Source organism: Panulirus ornatus, chromosome 55, assembly GCF_036320965.1.
Source record: "Panulirus ornatus isolate Po-2019 chromosome 55, ASM3632096v1, whole genome shotgun sequence".
In the NCBI taxonomy this organism is placed as follows: Eukaryota; Metazoa; Arthropoda; class Malacostraca; order Decapoda; family Palinuridae; genus Panulirus; species Panulirus ornatus.
In genome coordinates this window covers 34,097,291-34,117,569 of record NC_092278.1, presented here as the reverse complement: position 1 = coordinate 34,117,569, position 20,279 = coordinate 34,097,291, and the positions used below count along the sequence as shown (strand labels likewise).

Here is a 20,279-nt window from a genome sequence, read left to right as displayed (position 1 = left end):
TGATGATAATGATAATGATAGTAATAATAGTAATGATAATAGAATCATAAAACTTGCTTATTATATTATAGTAATAATTATAATAATGACCATTTGTTTATTATTATTATTATCATTATTATTATTATTATTATTATTATTATTATTATTATTATTATTATTATTGTTATTATTATTAATATCATTATTATTATTGTTATTATTATTGTTGTTTAGCAGTAGATGTAGTATTGACTTCAAACAGAGTTTGATTTGTGACTGGATTGGCTGCGCTTCAGTTCCAGGAGCCGTGGAAGGTGTTGTGGATGATGAGGTAGCTGGGAGAGCTGTATTCACTGCTTGTTGTCAATTGTCCGCTTGCTTCTAGTGAGCCGATATAAGGATGGGGAAGCACAAGGGGCCCAACCTTTTGCCCTGAGGGATTTGACCCCTCTGGGAAGCATAGGTACTGGACCACGTTGATGATTTTGTTGATGATGCGTTGGGTTGACTCCCGCGGTGGCTTGGATGAAGTCAGCGAAGGTGAGAAAGCGAGTTACGCTAGGGATGTTCAGCCATCTAGCGACCCGTGTACACATAGATGCTTTGTGTCGAGGAGAGAGAGTCGTGGCTGCAAGGTAGACTCGGCTGGGAGGCAGATGGCGCGAAGGTCAGGGAGGGGATCTCTGGCAGATGTTGGAGTGATTGCCATCGAGTCTATCTGCTGCCTCACTTGAGAGGCGACTAACGCGGAGGAAAGGATGGAGTCTGCTACTCCAGGCCGCTCAGCTCTCCGTGTTTCCCGCACCGCCGGATCATGACGGACTGTGGGTAAGGACATAACTGTGGTTGTGGGTGATGATGGTTATGGTTACAAGTGGTGGTTGTAGTGTGAGTGGCAGTGGCGGTGGTGGTGGTGGTGGTCTTTGCCAGTGGAGAGGATCGGAGCGAGTGCTTCCGGGCGCATGACGCGACTCCTTTGCCGCTGTCCTAAAGGATCTATATCACCCTCCCAGTTGATGAAGATGCGCTACCGTAGATTTTCTGTTGCCATCACGGCAGCCGGCTACCATACAGGCGGTTCTCTGGTGTACGTTCCCGGAGCTCTTTGTAAGTAGGCGATGGCGCACCTCTGCTTGCAAAGCTCCTCTCCTTGCCCTTTCCTTCTGCTGGTTCCCTCTCTTAGCTCCCATCCCTGTCAGGTCCCCCCCATCTCTCAGTTCCCTTCCCCTAACGACCACCCGTCCTCGCCAGGCGTTGACCCCTTGTTGTTGCAACGACTCTCTCTCTCTCTCTCTCTCTCTCTCTCTCTCTCTCTCTCTCTCTCTCTCTCTCTCTCTCTCTCTCTCTCTCTCTCTCTCTCTCTCTGCGCCAGGGCAAAAGGTTACAAGTTCTGCGTCATCCTTCCCTAATTAGGAATAGACTTTTGGAGGGTGTTCGCTGCTGCTTCTGTGCTCTGGGTCGTCACATTTGTGGTGCTGAGATGGTGTGTTAATGTAATCGACCCTTGGCGACGCTGGTCTGTGTACTGCAGCTTGGGTTGATTGCACACTGAGTATAAGACCTTTAAAGTACATTTTAGAGAGGGATTTCGCACTGGTAAAGTAGCTTCATAAACGTAAAATATTTGGGTGTAATGGTCGGGTATTTTCACATACTACCCTTTTATTTTTTTTCGTTATATACACATCACGAGGAGGGATGGGATGGAGGTTAGGGTTGAAAATAAGGAAGTTCAAGCTAATGAATTTATTTAGAATATACTTACATGCTTTCAGGATTTTGCTGCATCGTTGCGTCTTTTATAAGAAAAAAAAAGGCTTGTGAGGTTCGTCTTGGTACAAGACTTGCATAGTTCATTGTCTGTCTGTCTGTGTGTGGGTGGGTGGGTTTGTGTATGTGTCTGTCTGTCTGTGTGTCTGTCTTTAGTGAGACGCTTTACCGACTGACAGCTTCCAAGGTCACCGCATCTCTGCTTTACAGAGCCCAAATACTTTTGTGTAGATACATCACGATGTATTATGCAACTATACTGTAGGATTTAGTCTCTAGTCGGAATAGCACATTTGTCGCACTCTGATAGAGGGACGTGGAGGAGTGTGGTGAATGGACCTCCTGAAGGAGGTAGGTGGCACTGGTGCGAGTTATGTGAAGAAGAGAAGTTAAGTATTAAGTGCAGATCACCGCTTAGGGGTCAGAAGTGCCACCGCACAGCTCTTGGGTGTTTCCGGTGAGGGAAGTGGATGATTGTGGCCATAGCGAAGCGCAAGGTGGGTTATGTTGTGGGCACACCCACTGGCGCCGGGGCCGCTGAGCGCAACTCCTTCATGGGTGAGGGAGGCGAGGCAACGCGCTGAGGACAAGATCAAGCCCAAGTTGCTCGACCGGGGGGGAAAAAAGAATAGAAAACTCTTGGAAATTATATGAGTAAATTCAGGGTCTATTCGAGGTTGCATAAGCCAGTGTGTATCCTCGCGTTCGTCTGTGTAGAGGTGTATGTGTGTGTCCCTCCACACACACACACACACACACACACACACACACACACACACACACACACACACACTTACAAGGAGGCAGAGCGGCTAAAGACCCCAGGCAGCGGAGGTGTAAGGAAAGTTCGCTTAACTATTGACCATTATTGCCATTAATTCCGCCTGGACTCCGCTGGTTCTTCCGCACGCGCGCGCACACACACACACACACACACACACACACACACACACACACACACACACACAGTGTCTCCTTGTCAGCCCATCACCAAGATCATCCCGCAGGGAAGCGAGTGTAATTAAGGTGTCAGCATTGCAGACCCCCAGTCCTCCTCCTCCTCCTCCCTCCATCCCCGGACGCAGGAGAGTGGGATTAACATCATTGCTGTTGTAATTAGTGGCTGCCATACGGGGGAAGATCGGCCTCTGAATAAATGGATAGGTTGCAGAAGTGGACGCCGCCGGCGGAGGTGAGGATGAACGCCCTCGGTATTATCGTGAAAGATGATGATGTTGCTCTGTTTGCAACGTTTTCACACTAGATGTTCTTTTGTTATACCGTCTGCGCTTGGCAGCGTAGGCCCCTACATTTGTCGTTCTTGTTACGTGGTCAGAGGCCTTTGTGTGTATGGCCACAGCTCCAGCACAAGGCCAGAGAGCCCCGGTATGTGGCCACAGCTCCAAGCACGTAGCCGCAGCTCCAGCACAAGGCCACCGCTCTGGTGTGCACCCACAGCTTGTGTGGTTGTCAGGGGTCCAGCTTTGTGCATGGTCACTGCCAGACCAGATACGTCGCTGAAAGCTCAGATAGGCGGCCGGCTACAGCTTTGGCAGGAGGCCAGAGTCCTGATACTCGACAACGGGCCTTGGTAGGAAACATTGTGGAGAACAGCTTTAAATGTCAGAGGTCCATCATATATATTTAGCCCCAGTGCTGGCAGATACATGCTCGCAGTGTGGTGGGCAGAGCCCAAAGACTTCTTTGGGAAGAGGAAGTGGGTAGCTTCTCCCGAGGTCGGGTGCACAGTTCCACAACACGTAATAACCAGAGATAACGGTTGTGAGGGAAGCTTGTGTGGCAGACTTGAGCGGCTGGGCTGATGCCGACTCCAGAAACCAGTGTCAGGTTGGTGCATGATGTAAGGGTATTATGCTGTTGACAGGGTCGTGGGTACACGTGGTCGCAACCCTGATGCAAGACCAGAGACTAGGTGCTTGACCGTTGTCCTTTTTTTTTTTTTTTTTCGTGGCCCTGACACGTGGTCGAAGCATTGATATGTATTTACACTCGTGGTCCATGACCACCATTGAGGCCACACGTGGTGTTTGTCCGCAGCCGTAACACGGGGTCACAGGGCCATGCCTCTAACACGTGGCCAGTGGCCTGATATATGGTTATGGGGACAGATACTCTGTAATAAAGATAAGGTATTGTGGCTGGCCAGCAGGTGATGATGTAGCGCAGTAGCGGTTGGTGAGGTGAACTGTGATGTAGTGATGATGGTGAGCTGAAGCTGGTTCCCATAGTGATGTCTTACTCCGTAGTGAACTCGAGAAGTAGGGTGTTGGAGTGAAGGTGTTTCGCTGTTGGGGATGGTGGTAGAGTGAGCATGGGCGTGGTGTGTTTATGGTCACTTGTTGTGGTGGTAGTGCTGAGGCGAAGGCGAACTGGAGGGCGTCTCCAAGTAGGTGTAGCATGTGTGTTGTGTCTGATGATGAGGGATTAGGAAAGGTCGTCTGGCTACTTCATCTGGTGTGGTGGAAGCTGGCGGAGCCAGTCAGGTGGCTTTGTGCACTGGTGGGGTCTGGCGGAGCCACGCCAGTCAGATGGGTGACCAGGAGTAAGACATCCTATGGGCACGCCATGTTCATCCCAGTCAGCCTCTGGCCGCAGCCAAACGCGTCGTCCCACACACATACACACACACACACTATTCCAGGTAACTTGTGACGATGGTTTGCCATAACTCCGGACTGTGAATTGCTCTACAAGTCGTCGTGGCTCAATGCATTTGATGTGCGATAACTCGTGAGTGTGGTTTGCGACGTCTTTCTGGAAGAAATGCTCCTTAGTGTCAAGTTCAACCCCCGTGTACCAAGTCTGGAGCCGCGAGTGTTCTCCGTGACCCTCTTGAAGTCGGCGACAGCCGTGAAGACAGGGGCGGGAGGAGGAGAAGGTGGGGAGAGGAGGAGACGGTTCCTCCTCCAAGTCTGACTGTCTGTCTGACTGGATGAGAACGAGTGGCCGGTTGGTCAGAGCACTGGCCACTTTTTGTCACCCTACTATACATACTATCGTCTCCCGAGCAATTGGGTCGTCGTAACTGTTTCAGTAACTGCTTCTCGTAAATGCGGCTGCGACTGGTTATTGGGTAGTTGTGTTGTTAAAGCTGCATGGCTGGGGGAGAGAGAGAGAGAGAGAGAGAGAGGTGGGGCGGTGCGGTGCGTGGAGCTGGGAGAGCCGTCTGTGGTGACGCATTCGCGACTGTCGACGTATTTAACCTATGACGCTGATAGCTTTTTTGGGGGGAAGGAGGTGTGGGGGGAGAAGCGTCACACCCCCACCCAGTGTTCGTCAATAAGTCAGGTGACGGTTGTCGCGCTCCCGATAGCCCAGGGTCCGTCGGGGGCCCCGGGTAGCTGCCCCGTTCTAAAACTCCAAACTTGTCGGGTGTTGAGACCCGTGTTGTGTTGCGGGGGGGAATAGAGTGAGTGTTGGAATCGCCAGCTGATGCGCTAATCGTGAAGGACGCTCGATGGCCGACACCTGCCTCAGGTAACGTGGCCCTTTTGGTCTGGCCACGATCACACACACACACACACACACACACACACACACTCACACACACCTGTTGTAATCCTCCCTGATGTAATACAATGTAATGTGATATAAATACACCTTTTATTGGGACCGATGAAACAGTGTTGATAATGGAAACAAAAAAAAAAAGGGCTTCAGCGAGGGTGAACACAATCAGGAACTCGGAGCATTTAATAGTAGATGGAGTTTTTGGAGGTAGTGTAGTGGCGGAGGGTGGCCTAGCGCGGCAGACATGTCTGCTGGGCCCGTCACGTCACTTCGCTGATAGCGGCCATTGTCTGGGGCAACACACACGACCAATTAATTGCAGCCGGGCGCCTGCAGGAGGCTGTGGCGGCGGCGGGTGGGGAGCAGCCTGCCGGAGCATGATGGTGCTGTGGGTTGGGGAGGTTGTGGAGGGAGGAGTGTTTGATGCTGCACTATTGATGATGGTTGTCTGGGGGAACCACGCTGCTTGGTGGCGGCGGCCAGCCTCCCTCACCACGTCGGTGCCACACTGATGGGATATACTTTGCGTTGCCATACGATGGTTTCGGAGTTCGGCTACGCCAACACCTCGGTCAGAGACCTTACCCTACCTTACGTCTACCTTACGATGGTATAGGAGGTCTTCTTCTACCCCTCACAGCTTTGGTCTGGGACTTTACCTTACCCCTCTGTGTACCTTACAATAGTTTCTGAGGTCTTCTCTCCCTCGCAGTTCTGCCCTAGAGCTTCACTTCACCATACCCAATGATGATGAATTCACTGGTTTGTTGCTCACACAGTTCGGTCTCCCACCAGACTGTCCACGTGTGACACCTCTGCTCAGTCAAGCTGTTGGAGGCAGCGGCTCGTGGGCTTACGATCGATTCTGATTTTTTTTTAGCTGGTTATCAACGGCTCATTAATTGCGCGCCCCGCGCTCATCCCGTGAGCGGTTGTGCAAAAGAAGAGGAATGCAGGGCCCACAAAGAGTCTTTGTCAGAGGCCAATGGCCAGATGGTAATTATGAAGTATGTAACGTTACAAATATCGCTCATTACATAAATTAATCGTTACAGGGTTCGTTCGCTACACATAAGCCGGCAGTCTCTGTTGTAGTAAAGTCATTAGCTGGATGCGGTCTCGTGATTACAGGTAGGATATTAATCAGCAGATTGCTTTGTGCAGGTAAACCCCCGGCAAGTATACTGTGCACCCCATACTCATCCTGTGGGCGGTAGCGCAAAAGGACGACACAAGGTCGCGGAGGGTCTTAGTATGAACGCCCAGTGGGTTGTCGTGGGCCAACCCTTCACGTACCGGGTAGTCTGGTTCACTTGTATGTGCTTGTGCTGTATGCAGATGAGGAACTAGTGGTGGGCCTTGTATGTGTGCACTTCCCTCCTATTTCACCAGCTGAAATCCCGATTTCAGTGGCGCAGTTTTCAAATATTTTCTAGTGTGTAGATTGGGAACCGTGCTTAAGAGGATTTCCCTTACGAAGTTACTGTGTATCCTCTCCTTTGTGCACCTTATGAGTACATCCACATTGCTTTCAGCCTTTCGCACGAGGTTCAGGGTTCTAACAGCGTTCGTGAGAGCTGCCACATATCATTGCATTCTTTTGAATTCCTCAGCATCGCAGGCCTTGAAAAGTAACCAGTACTTTGGACTTGCCTCTCCTTTGTCGTGAAGGTGTGTGGAATCCAACCCGCCATCGCTGCGGAGGAGGCACCTCTTCTGTTTCGCGTTTTTTTTCGCTGAAGGTGGGACTGTCGTCGAAGACTACTTACTCCAACGTCTTTTGGTCTGCTGCTCTCTCTCTCTCTCTCTCTCTCTCTCTCTCTCTCTCTCTCTCTCTCTCTCTCTCTCTCTCTCTCTCTCTCTCTCTCTCTCTGGAGGAACTTAAGTTTACCTCCATTAAAGAATAAATATTACCTATTAGCGGCCCAGAGATGGATCTTAAGACACATCTGTTTGAAGTTTCTCGGGGTCGTGTATTGATTTTTTTTTTTTGTTTTATTTGTTTTGTTGTGACTCGGAAAGGATATGAAGTTGGTGTGTGTTTATATATAGGTGATAGAATGAGAAACAGTTAAGTTGCGAGTACAGTTCCCCCATGAACTTTTTTTGTCTTTTTTTTCTTTTTTTTTACCCAAAAGACATCGAAAGTTACGCGATTTACGGGAAAGTTCTGTGATCTGTTAAGGAGGAAAGGTGTATATATCCAGTCTCTCCACTTTTGCCGACTCTTCCATTTTACTTATATTTTTCTCTCGTGTGTCACGACGCCGAGGTCACATTTGTCAAAGGCTTTGAACAAAGTTTGCATAAAACGTGCCACCAGAGAGGGAAGGCAGTGTCTTATCTCTCAGTAGCTTGATCACAACTATGGTATTATGGAAGTGCCGTGGGACTTTTAAGATGATTTCAGTACAATGGTAATGACAACGTTACGTATACGATTCTCACGGGGTCCTCCCGCCTCGTTCTGGGGCCCATCTTTTCCTTCGAGATCGCAGTGCGGCACATCTTTTCCTTTGGGATCGCAGTCGAAGTGCAGACGGAACGCTGGAAAAAATGAACGATGATGGGATCCGTTTTCTAGGTGGGAATCACTCCCGCAGTGGCCGGACACCACCAGTGAGGACCGCCGCCTGTGAAAGCGTCGAGCAACGGAGGCTTTTTCAAGACACGCACCAGACGGAGGGGGTCGGTCGGGCACCCACCACCACCGAGGGAACGAAATGCATTGAAGTGGGGTAGTGAAAGGCCGCTGCAGCTCAGCCCAAGCAAAGAAAAACAAACCCACGAAGGGATGATGTTGCTCCGGAGTCTGGGCCTCGGGACGCGCAAAAAGTATACCCCCATAAAGAAGGAAAAGGCGTTTCCGAAATGCTCCAGACCTGTAGCACTTTACACGGCATTTAACATTTTTTTTTTTTTACAGAAGCCCCTGGATGGCATCTGTGGAAGAGGAAGTCGAACACAAGGCTTTAAAAGAGGAAAGTGTGGTGTTCGGTAGCCACTAGATCGCTACGATGCAACTGCAATGAATATTAAACACACACACACACACACAGACTCTGCAGTTACAGTATGCAGATCACATTTTTAGGTGACGCAAAGATAACCTATTCAACGTTCACAAAAGACTTCCAGCCGGCCATTGAGCCAAGGACGGTCTTTGAAGGAAGCGAGTTGCTTTTTGCTTTTGTATTTGGGAAATCGAAGATTTAAAAACTCGAAACACAATACTGGATCCAAGATAAAGTATCATAATGACATGGAGTTTGTCTGCTTTGTTCTTTGAAAAGTCGTGGATGTTCCCAAACCTTCTCTTGTAAGCGTTTCCAACCACGAGCGGGAGGTCGAGAATGTACCGTCATCGCCAGGTATCTGAAAGGTGTAAGTGCGTTCCTTGAGGAACCTTCTCGTACCTGAGGAAGCCCACCTTACCTTGCTTCTTCGTGGAGCGCGGCTGTAAAGTTAGGAGAGCCCCTTATCAAGGGTCCTGGGGTTACTTAATAATGATCATTGTAATGATAATGATAATGATGATGTCAGACAGTATTGCAGAGAAGTGAAAACGCAGTGAAGAATTGCACTGCTGCTCACAACAAAGACCTGAAGCGTCCCTACATACAGCACAGAAGATGAGGTGTGAAAGATCAAGGAGCAGCGATACCTGACGATCAAAATTCCAGCGACCATAACAGAGCGACCGTCACCTCTGCAGAGAAGAGGGTAGGCTGGATCGGTGAGCCGTCAAAACGAGGGAGGCATAAGTAATTATAATAGTCTTCGAAGATCTGCTCTAGGGACTAGAATACTGTTAATTGTTACCTATCATCATCCAGTGCACCTGGTTAAGAAAAAGGCACACGTTATCTTTACAGCCCACAATAACTTTTACAAATCTAAAAAAAAAGGCACTGAGAACGACTAAAAACTCCCAGGATCGCTGGCGAAAGAGACTGGGAGCCCAAAAGACGTGCAGCTCATTACCCGCTTGTGTTAAGACATTGTGGATCGCCGGGGGGGGGGGGGGGATCCTTAGGATATATATCTTCAAAGGATTATCTTATCAGGAAAGTTAGGAAGGATCAGTTTGTAGGTCTTAGAAGGCCACGGGTCTCAGACAACCTGGCTGATCACAGGAGCAACGTTAACCACATGGTTCCGAGACGGAGGTGTGTGGGAGGGAGGGAGGTCGAGACGAGCATGCCTGCCATATAGACACGGGCGATGTAGTAGCATTACTGTGTGGCGGTGGACGAAGCCGGGACTGGGTAGGCTGTGGCTTCAGCCGGTGGTAGCGGGGAAGGGGATGACGCCGCGGGGGCTTCCCTCCTTTTGAGATGAGGAGAAAAAAAAATTGAGAAAAGGAGAGAGGCTGGGCAGGTGGAGGCTACCGTGGGCCTAAACACGCACCGCCACTCTTGCTGCCTCAAAGGATGAGGTCCTCTCTTTCTTCTTTTTTCTCCAGGAGGTAGGACTACTACAGGTGAGGTAACTCAGGGAAAAAAAAATTGAGAGAGAAGACAAGGAAGACCTTGAAGCCATAGGAGTGCCGGTGGGAGCACAATAAGGTCGACCGGGCAAGACGAGGTGACCTTCCATCGCACAAAGTAGCACTGAGAAGTTTGTTGTGGAAGAGCTCTCTCTCTCTCTCTCTTTCCCCTCCCTCCTCTCTCCCTCCTCTCCCTTCTCTCTCTCCCGCCTCTCCCCACCTCTCCTCCTCCTCCTCCTCTTCCTTACAACTGGCCTCCTCCAAGTTTCTCACCAATTACAGACCGAATTCAACCGAAGTTTGCAACGTGATGACTTCAGTTGTGGCCGGTAAAGGTGGAGTTTTTGGACTGCTGGTTCCTGTGGAATAACGTATAGAGAGACGCGAGACGGAGAGTGTATTTATGGCGGGACTACACGACACGGAAACACGAGACGAACCGTCGTAGTAAAGAGTGTATTTCTGGGGTAGACACGACACAGGAGACGAACTGTCGCAGTAAAGGGTGTATTTCCGGAGACGACATGAGGACGCTCGGTATGAAGAAGAGCAAGTTGGCGGGGAGTGTGTGTGTGTGTGTGTGTGGATGGAAGCCATGAATGATCTTGGGCTCAGGATCGTGTGGGAAGGGAGGCTTCCGCGCCAGATGTGAGAAAATTATAATTCCCCCCCCCCCCCCTTCCTCCATTACGTCATCCCATTAGACTGTAATGGAGGGAGGTTATTGATGACGAAGTAAAAGGTCGTCTTTATTTTTTTTGGTAAGGTTGTGGCATAAGAGAGAATCCTGGATGTATTGTGAGAAAATTAACGAAGGCTAATTCGTTTAGGGGAAATATGGGGACTGGATTGGACCGATGACTTAAAGGACACGACGTTGTAAAAGACAATGGACGGAATGGTGTCCTTTGTGAAGGATGGGTCATTTACTCAGGACGGGGCGAACGAGAGACCCGGTTTGTGAAGGGAACCTGATGAAGCTTCAAGGTGAAGTTTAACCCCTGATCAACTCCACCCCAGCTCACCCAAGTTATTAATGGGTTGACTGACTGGTCGGGTCATACGGCAGAGGGGGATGTACATAGGATGGTCGAACGTAGTCTTAACTATATTTAACTTGTTCAACGCCATGCCAGGTAATGCTTGTATACGATCTGGGATGCTGATATGAGGCGAGCCAAGATTTTTTTATTTTTTTAAAGGTTAGGTCATGTGTTCCAGCGCTACCTTGACAAAGTGGGAAAGGCGAATGGATATAGGGTTAATAATGATAATGATATTACTATGTGATAATAGTACTAATGATAATAATAGAAATAATTGTAGTAATATAAGTTCAGTAATAGTAATGATAATGATAAAGATTATAGTAATATTATTAATGATAGTAATGATAATAGTAATATTATTAATGATAGTAATGATAATAGTAATAATATGATTATAATCCTGATAGATTCAGGGGGAGGTGTTCATTTCCGTCCGTCTGGATATGCGCGAACTGTCAAGATGAAGAACACACGGTGTTCCAGTCCTGCCACATCATATCCTGAGCACCATGATGGACGTACCTTCCTCGGGCGTTATTTTTGTGTAAAAGTTCATCTGAGACGTTACGAGGGAAGTAGGTAGGCAGCAAGCTGCAGCGCTAATACATATATATATGACGAGGGGTTGAATGGTCGGAAGTCCAAGGAACGGCTTGATACCGCAGTAGCGAGACGCCGCCAGCGCCCTCTCCTTTGCTTGATCAAGAGCGGTTAGACTCCCTGGTGAGGGAGGAGCGGAGGGTGTAGTGTTTGGTGGGCAGTCGTTGTTGACTCACCCAGGGTGCAGGTCCGTGGGGCTGGAAAAAAAAAAATATGAATAGCTGGAGGTGCCTTTATACCCCAGCTGAGGGATGAGGCACGCCGTGGGTACACTTGGTCTTCCTCTTCCTCCATGTTGCAACGGCCTCCTCTTCTTCCTCCACGTCCTCCTCTTCCTCTTTCTCCTCCTTGTCACCTTTCGGTTCCCTTCCTCCTCCTCCTCCGCCTATGCTCTTTACTTCTTTCATCTCTTGATGGAGGAGGATATTGAAAGGTGGTTGTGAAGGCGTGAGTTGTGCTCGATGGGGACCCTTGTTGTTGGAGGAGGCATTGGTGATGGTTGACGGGGTACTTTGGTGGTGGTTGACGAGGAGCTCTGTTGATGGTTTATGAGATCTAAGGCTGGTTGGCTGATGAGGACCTGGGTGGTAGTTGGATATGGCGGTTTTTTTTTTTTTTTTTTTTTTTGACAGTGACCATAGTGACGGTTGACGGAGACCATAGTGTTGAAAAGCCTCCCTACCGAACCTCACATACCAGAGAGCGGTACAACACTCGGAAGAGATACACCATAATGAACACACTTGAAAGTTAGTGGGAGGTCTTGTACCCCGGAAACCTGCAGGCTTGAAAGCTGGCCGGCCGGATGAATTGCACAGAAAAGAAAACAAGAGACGCTATAGAAAATGTCCCTGAATATTTGAAGGGCACACACGTCCGTTTGAGTTAGTTCGCGAACATACCGACACCTTTTTGTGTTTCGGTGCTGAAGGACGTTTTCTGGAAGCTGCATCGTAGTAAGCCGGGTTGGCTCCCCTGATGATTTTTGGGTGTTTGATTTTAGACATTATCCCTCGTGACGTGAAAATTTTAGGCCCTGGAATGACAGTAATTAGTTTTTTTTATTTCGGCAATGAGCAATCTTGCGCGATTTCTTTTTTTCTTTTAACAAGCGGCAGTTCGCTTTGTCACGTCATTTTTTTTTCCCCTCGCGAATTGCCACCTCTGGTGATGAGAGTCGAGAGAGATTGCTCATTGCTCCCGGTTGTAAAAGTTCGCTCTTTTTTTTATTGTTTCATCTCTGGGCCAAAATTTTCATATCGCGTTGGGGTGAAAATGTCCTAAATCACAAGCGAATAGATCGGGACACTCGCGACTTTCCGAAACAGGTCGTTGAAAACTTCATTTCGGACTGAAAAACAAAAAAAAAGGGTGTGTGACCATTTTTTTCTGAGGCTTATGGACTTTTTTTTGGATGAAATTCAAAGAGATGAAAAGAATAAATGGCCATCCCTCCAAAATGTAATATCTGTGGTCAGAGAATATTCGAGAATGTAAAAGGCCACTGCTTGAGCCATCTATACTCTGCTTAGGACATCGCCCTCTTTAGGGAAGTTTGGTCACACAGTCCGAGACGCGGGGGTTAGAGGACGACTCAAAGGATCTCGGATGGTTGACTGGAGTTAGTTTGCTGAAAAGGTTTTGTGTGTCTAATTGTGCGCGGTCGAAGGGTCACTGGGTGAAGAAGCGTCGGTGAAGGAGAGATCGTCAGGAGAAGGTAGAGGCAAGTATGGAGAGTACAGTGGGTACAGTAAGCGCACAGTGGGTACAGTAGACGTACAGTGGGTACAGAATAATGACAGTACAGCCAAAATGGAGGGGTGGTGGTGGAAACGTGTGGCCTTGGAAAGGTGAGGGGGGGTGGGCGGCCGTGCGTGCGTGCGTGGTGGTAAGCTAAGTGCTTTTGTACGGGTTCGAAGGTGGCGAGGGACGACCTGAGACTGGTCAGCTGAGGTCGGGCTCGAGGCAGAACGCGCAGTTGTAGGATTGGCCGGAAGGTTCGGGGGTCCTCTCTCTCTCTCTCTCTCTCTCTCTCTCTCTCTCTCTGTTATGGTAAGTGGACGGGGAGTGAATGAGGGTGTTGGTATGTATGAGACTTGCCAGGCCTTCTGCAGGAGACGGTCCTGCTAGTGTACAGTACCGGCTGTGGTATTGGAGAGTTGTTTAGCCCAGTACCGCTCTCTGGAGGAGACTTCAGCTCTACTCCTTGTGCTGCAGACGTGTCAAGCCCGCTTTGGGAGACGGGCCCTTACTGAGCCCAGCTGCAGTGTTGGAGGTTAGCCTAAACGCCGTTGTTGCAGACTTTGGTCTAATAAGTCCTTATTCAGGAGACGTTTTGTTCCTGGTGAAGGAGGCGTGTTTTGCGCCGCGCCCCAATCCATCCCATTATTGTGTCACAGCAAAAGAAGAAATTCAAAGGACCTAATTGTAATTCTTTCTGATGACTCTCTCTCCATTCCGCGAGGCACGGCAGAGAAAATGTTTTAACTTGGATTTTGCCTTAGGATCTAGATTGAGAGAGAGAGAGAGAGAGAGAGAGAGAGAGAGAGAGAGAGAGAGAGAGAGTAATGCAGACACTTGAAAGCTTTTACACCCCCGGACTGGAATACTGTTGTGTTTTATCATTATTATCCTTTAAGGCGAGCGAAATTGTCGAGCTGGTGGGGAAAACGTGCACGATTCATTCACAGCCAAGGGACTGACTGTAACAAAAGTCAAAGCTATTTTGGGGAGAATGAGATTACCGAATCCTTTTCCTTTCTGTGTGAGTGGAGAGAGAGAGAGAGAGAGAGAGAGAGAGAGAGAGAGAGAGAGAGAGAGAGAGAGAGAGAGAGAGAATGATTTGCACATAGAAAGTCTTAGAGGGTACGATTTCCATTCCTGAGGAAGAAAAATAGATTTACACATGGAAAGTCTTAGAAAAGATAGTTTCCAGCCTTGAGAAAAAATTATTGACCCATGGAAACTCTCAGAAGACATGGTTCCCAGACCTGTAAAGGAGTTTCCCCTCTGGACGATTGGCGTAGAACGCCTGTATGATGACACCTCTCTCAGATCAAACGCCACAAGAACTCTAAATATACATACCCGGGGCCTGAAATGACTCGTCTCACAACCAGCAAGTATTGTGGACCGACTGACTGTTGGAGAACTCCAGGAACGCGAAGGGAAGACATCACTCGCATGGACGTGATCAACCAGGCTGTGCTGGATGTTGCATGCCCGTGGCTTCGAGCCTCCTGCAGCCACGGGAGGAACTACCACTTTGGTCCTGGTCCCGAACCGTGGACCTTGAGCCCAACCCCCCAACATCGACGTACAGACCTAGGATGTACGTAGACTGTATGCAGGTGTAATGTGAGATGGCTCCTACCTGCCATCTCTCTCTGGTCTCTTGTGCATCTCACCCCGCGATAGAGAGAGACACACAAATAAGAAAACGGGGCAGTCATGGGATAGAGGAGGCGGGGCAGGTTTCCCCCCTCGCCAGACTCAGACGTGGCGAAACAAGCAACAGCGACAACATTAACAGAGAGTCTTCCTGTGTTTTGCCACTCCAAAGGGATTCTAGCAGTGCTGAAGTTTATTTACGTTTTCTATATATACCTTTACTACGTCTGGGGGAACTGCATTTTTGCTCACTCTTCGTTGGCGTTGGGACATGTGGTGGTCAGGAGTTTGGTGTCTTGACGGGCGATGAGCCTTCGTAAACCCATCGAAAGTGAACATTGGGTTTAGGTTTTTTTGGTTCATTACTTACCCCGCCTTGTGGTTGGCCCCTTTTGTCTGCTGGGTGAGAGCCAAGTTGTCCCACAGTCTTTGAGAGAGAAAAAGTTTGACTTTTTGATGCTGCTTTTTCGTCTCTGTCGCTGCTCTGAGGGAGGAAGGGGGTGAGTGAGAGGGGTGAGGTTCAAACACGGCGACGGTGGGTGCTTCCCCTCCTTTCTCCGCCCCTCACCTTGTTAGGTCCGGCAGGTTGGGGAGTAGAACTCTCCACACCCCTCTTTACAAGTATTACACAAGGTGACCGAGTGACTTGGGCCTCCGAGAATAACTCCTCAACCACGATCCCATTCCGTTCCTTTAATTCCTCTCCGTGAGCTCCCACCACATAGACTCGTAGCTGATGGTGGAAGCGCTAGTCTTTACGAGACATTTGGCAGGATATTTACGTACCTCGACACAGCAATTTCACCATCTTCTTCCTCTCCTCGTCCTTTCTTTCGTCTTCTCCTACGGATATGTGTCTAAAATAGATAAATAGAAATGTGTTAGTGTGGTCTCCCGTTGGTAGGAAAGTGTATTGGTGTGGTATCGATGGTAAGAAAATGTGTTAGTGTGGTATCGGTGGTAGCGAAATGTTCTAGTGTGGCTTCGGTCGTAGGAAAATGTTTTAGTGTGGTCTCGATGGTAGGAAAACGTGTTAGTGTGGTCTTGATGGTAGGAAAACGTATTAGTGTGGTCTTGATGGTAGGAAAACGTGTTAGTGTGGTCTAGGTGGTAGGCACATGTGTATGTGTGGTCTCTCGGCGGTAGGAAACATGCAGACTGTGATTCTCCTTTCCCCGGTTCAAGGTCTTTTTGTCACACTTGCCCCTCTCTCTCTATGTCTCTCTCACATGGGTGGGTGAGGCTGTGCAAATTGGGAGGCATCGTCTTTCCCCTAACGATGGTTTACACATTTCTGGATGGTGGAGCTCACGGCGCCAGCTCCCGAGGCGGCGTCTTCACTGAGCTCAGCAAAATGCGACTCCCTCCTTGGGTGCTGACGTCTACAGGCGTCCCCGAGTTTGCTTCGCCAGATTTGCCATTCTTGCCGGTTTTCAGGACATGATACCCACATGCCTTACACCGTAAATCGTATACATGTGTATTTCATCTCTGTAGTCTTTATCTCTGTTTCTGCTAACCTTATTTTCAGTCCTGTTATCTGTTTAATTGGTGTTGTCTGCCTTTCTCGTCTGTTGATTCATACTTATTGCTGCCTGTTTTATCTTTATGTTAGCTGAGACAGCACGGGCAGCTGAGGCCCTAATCAAGGCCATCCCATTAACGGTATATACATATGTACCCTATCCTGAGCCAGGTACCCATGTTATCGACTAACCCTTAGGGGTAGATGAACAGCTGGATTGACTGTGGACCGACTGCCTTAACCAGGATTCGAACCTGTGCGCTCGACCCAGGGTCGGCCCGTGAATGCGTCAGGGTCATTTATACCCGTTGCGTTACCTCATGTGTTACTATCGCCTGGCCCAAACGCAACACTTGCGTCTGCCATTGTCCGTTGTGGGGTCTTGGCTGACGGTGTAGACTACCTTGTGGTACCAGGCGTCACAGGGGGATGCGAACCCGGTTTTGGGGGAAACACGTAGATGATGGATCTGCATGTTCGCCCCAAAAGTAGCTTGGTCTATCCCATCAGTGGAGTTGTGGGCTGTCTGCTTTGTCCATAACATCCACATAAACATGGCTCATGGTAACCGCAGACTTGTACAGGGGTATGCCACCTTCCATATATATATATTGGAGCTTCCTTTTATGCCACTGCTTTGGTTGGCATATAAATCAGAGAAGGATCATGCTCAGGACGTGTCCCCTCCGTGGAGACGTCCTCGCCAGCTTCGACACGGTCCTTAGTGATCATTCGGTATGGGATGCCCACACGTCGTAGGCAGGTACCTCTAAACGGGTCATTACTACCTCCTGCGGGAGACCTGACACTCCTGATGTAGGAGACGCTGCAAGTGACTGAGCAAGGGACGCCACTCTCCTGTGGTGTGACTTGGGTGTATGTCATGCCAGACAACCCTTCGCTACCACCTGTGATGTTTGATGCTGTTGTCCCGAGTGTATGAAAGCTTGGCGAGCGCGAGTGTTGTATAGTGACCACGCATCAGGGGTCTGGCACGTCTCCATGTCCTTCGTTTATAAATACTGTCTCCCCTACTTGCCCACCAGGTGATGTGCTTGTACTGTCTCCCCTACTTGCCCACCAGGTGATGTGCTTGTACTGTCTCCCCTACTTGCCCACCAGGTGATGTGCTTGTACCGTCTCCCCTTACGTGCCCACCAGGTGAGGTGCCTCCAACAGTATTACCTGTGCCTTACCTCGTATACCAACCATCCCCTCGAGCGTGTTTATTCGTTTATGATTTGCCCCACGACGCCTTCCTTGAGGGGGGGTCCTGGAATTGCTCCAGGACCTGTGTCCCAGGATCCCCTGCAGCTCCAAAGCTGTGGCGGCAGCTTCCAGCAGCAGGGGTATGACGGACGCCTTTGGAACAAGAAGTTCTTTGACGAGAGTGTAACACAGCCTCGCCGGAAGGCGACTGATTCCCTCGCGGTGTAACCGCGGACGGGCGGAGTTCGGTAAACGCCTTCGCTCATCCATTTGTGTTGAGTAGTCGTTATTATCCCCCACCCGGTCAAGGAAATGAGACGTATGGTGGTCATCTGGAGGATGGGAGGTAGGAAGCTCTAGTGACTGTGGCTAGAGACGGGTGGTAGTGGTGGTAGGAGGCACTGGAGGTCTACCGCAGAAGGGGTCGTCGTGGACCTCTAAGGCTAATAGCCAAACCATACTCGTGGTCACGGCGCCTGCCTACTGCCCGGCACCACGGGAGACTCGAGGCCGATCAGGTCCACATGGCTGTGCTGTCCTTACTGTCTGTGTGTGGAAAGAGAGAGAGAGAGAGAGAGAGAGAGAGAGAGAGAGAGAGAGAGAGAGAGAGAGAGACTTTGATCCCCAGGTAGAACTTAGGTGTGCAAATTTGCTAATATTCTCGTGTGTATATATATATATATATACTGTGACGGTAATCAGCAACAAAGACTGGGCATGGGGCCTTGTGTGTGTGTGTGTTGGTGGGAGCCAGAGGTGCGTGATGGGTCGTTACGTTCGTGTGGATGGTGGAGGGGCAGGGTTAGGGGGGGCGCAGGGGAGAAGGGTGCAGGAGGCGCCGTATTGCGTCACATGTGTCAGGCCGGGGAGGGAGGATGGAGGGAGGGGATGTCAGTGGAGGGCATCTGGTTCGCCTGGCAGGAGGCGGCCACTGTGCCAGTGGCACCACCCCTTTGTCTCGGGGCTTGCCACCACTACCACCACCTACCCCACCGCCATCACCTACACCACATACACCATCACCACCACCACTATCCACACCACTTGTTTGGCTACGCCAGCTGCACCACGCCGTCTGTCCCAGTGCCGACGTAGGGCCAGCGCTCCACACCACCACCACCACAGCTGCTACTATCAATTTCATGGCTAACATCCCACAATCGTCAACCAGACGGGCCTCCGCTGGCGCACAACACTTCCATGATGTTATTTTCATGAACCTCCTTTCGAGCGCGACGGTATTGGCTCTTTAGACGAGACGACCCGACCCCTCTTTTTGACCCCGGCATCTGAAAGGTTCAGTTCGCGCCTTGATTACCTATAAGGTCCTTTAACGTCCAGCTTGCTCATAAGGGATTAAGACAACCCTTCACCCTCTGCCGTCAGCCGAGTGGAATCGGATCCTGTGGTATCTATAACCTAAAGAAGGTCTGATACGTGGTATATCAGTGCCTCGGTCACTCGTATGCGAAATTACGACTACGAGGAAGTACGCGAACGTGTGTGTGTGTGTGTGTGTGTGTGTGTGTGTGTGTGTGTTTACCCCTTAGTTAAAGATAAGCACAAAGGAAAATCTTGGCAGAAACAGCGTCGTCAGTGCAACGACTTGACGAGGAAAGGTCATGCGCCAACCACCACCATGCATGCATGCACCAAGCGCACACGACTTTGAAGTGTGTGTGTGTGTGTGTAGGGAGGGGGGAAAAGATCGATCGATGCGAGCCGTGTGATGGGAGAAACGATCTTTCTTTTGATAGAGAGAGAGAGAGAGAGAGAGAGAGAGAGAGAGAGAGAGAGAGAGAGAGAGAGAGAGAGAGAGAGAGCTCTGAAAATAGAGCGACGAGAGAACCTGAGCAGACCCAAGGGGGTGTGTGTGCCTTACTCAATAGGGACGAGTATGTGTGGCTGGCGAGGATGAGGAAAATCCTGAGTATTTTATTTTTTCCGCCGACGGAAATGACGATCTTTTGATTATGAAGAATTGTTTACCGCCTTTTCTCCGTCGGGGAGAGGTCCCCCTCCCTACACACACACACACACACACACACACACACACACACACACACACACACACACACACACACGTATTGGTCATGGAAGATCACATGCCGCTGCCTGAAATAGCCTGCATGATCACAGAACGAGGGAATCTAATCGTGATTGATGTGGTTTCCCGGCATTGCCATCCATGGGCGGGTGTGTTGGGTGTTTTCTGCTCTTCTTTTGTCCCCGGCCCATCACAGCAATGACCCCTCCTCACACACAGCAGCTGCTGCGATATGACCAGGTGCTGTGATTTGCCTCATCTTCGGCGTTGCCTAACCCCATGCTCCATCCTGTGAGCGGTAGCGCCAAAGGGTTATGAAGGTCACAAAAGGGTCGTAGTCAGATCACAGTGGGTTGATGTTACTCACATAAGATGCTACAGAGTTGGTTCATTCTGTGACCATGTTTAGTGAAGCCCATGGTGCATTGTAGACTGAAGTCCATTATCATTGTGTGTAAACCAGGGCCTGTACGACACCGTAAACCTAGTCCATTGTTGACACGGGAAACCAAGCCTTGTTGACAGTGTAAAGCAAGCCTTGTTAACAGTGTAATATAAGGCCGTTATGACTGTAAACCAGGCCATGATTACTCTTTAAACACCAAGCTCATCATGACACTGTATACACCACGACCTTGATGACACTGTAAACCAAGTCTTTTGAGACGTAAACCAAGCCGTGAAGAC

At 49.5% G+C, this 20,279-nt stretch overlaps 1 protein-coding gene across 19 annotated transcripts in view; it reads left to right on the top strand.

The window, feature by feature from the left end:
• siz (Brefeldin-resistant Arf-GEF family protein schizo) overlaps positions 1–20,279 on the top strand; it is a 578,443-nt gene that overhangs the window by 498,305 nt on the left and 59,859 nt on the right. The window contains exon 1 of one of the 19 annotated variants that reach the window (XM_071693396.1): positions 782–810. The exons of the other annotated variants lie outside the window; for them this stretch is intronic. Coding sequence (XP_071549497.1) covers positions 797–810 — 14 coding nt within the window. The 5' untranslated portion in view covers positions 782–796. Of the gene's footprint in view, positions 1–781; positions 811–20,279 lie in introns of those variants that run through there. 19 annotated transcript variants of the gene reach the window in all.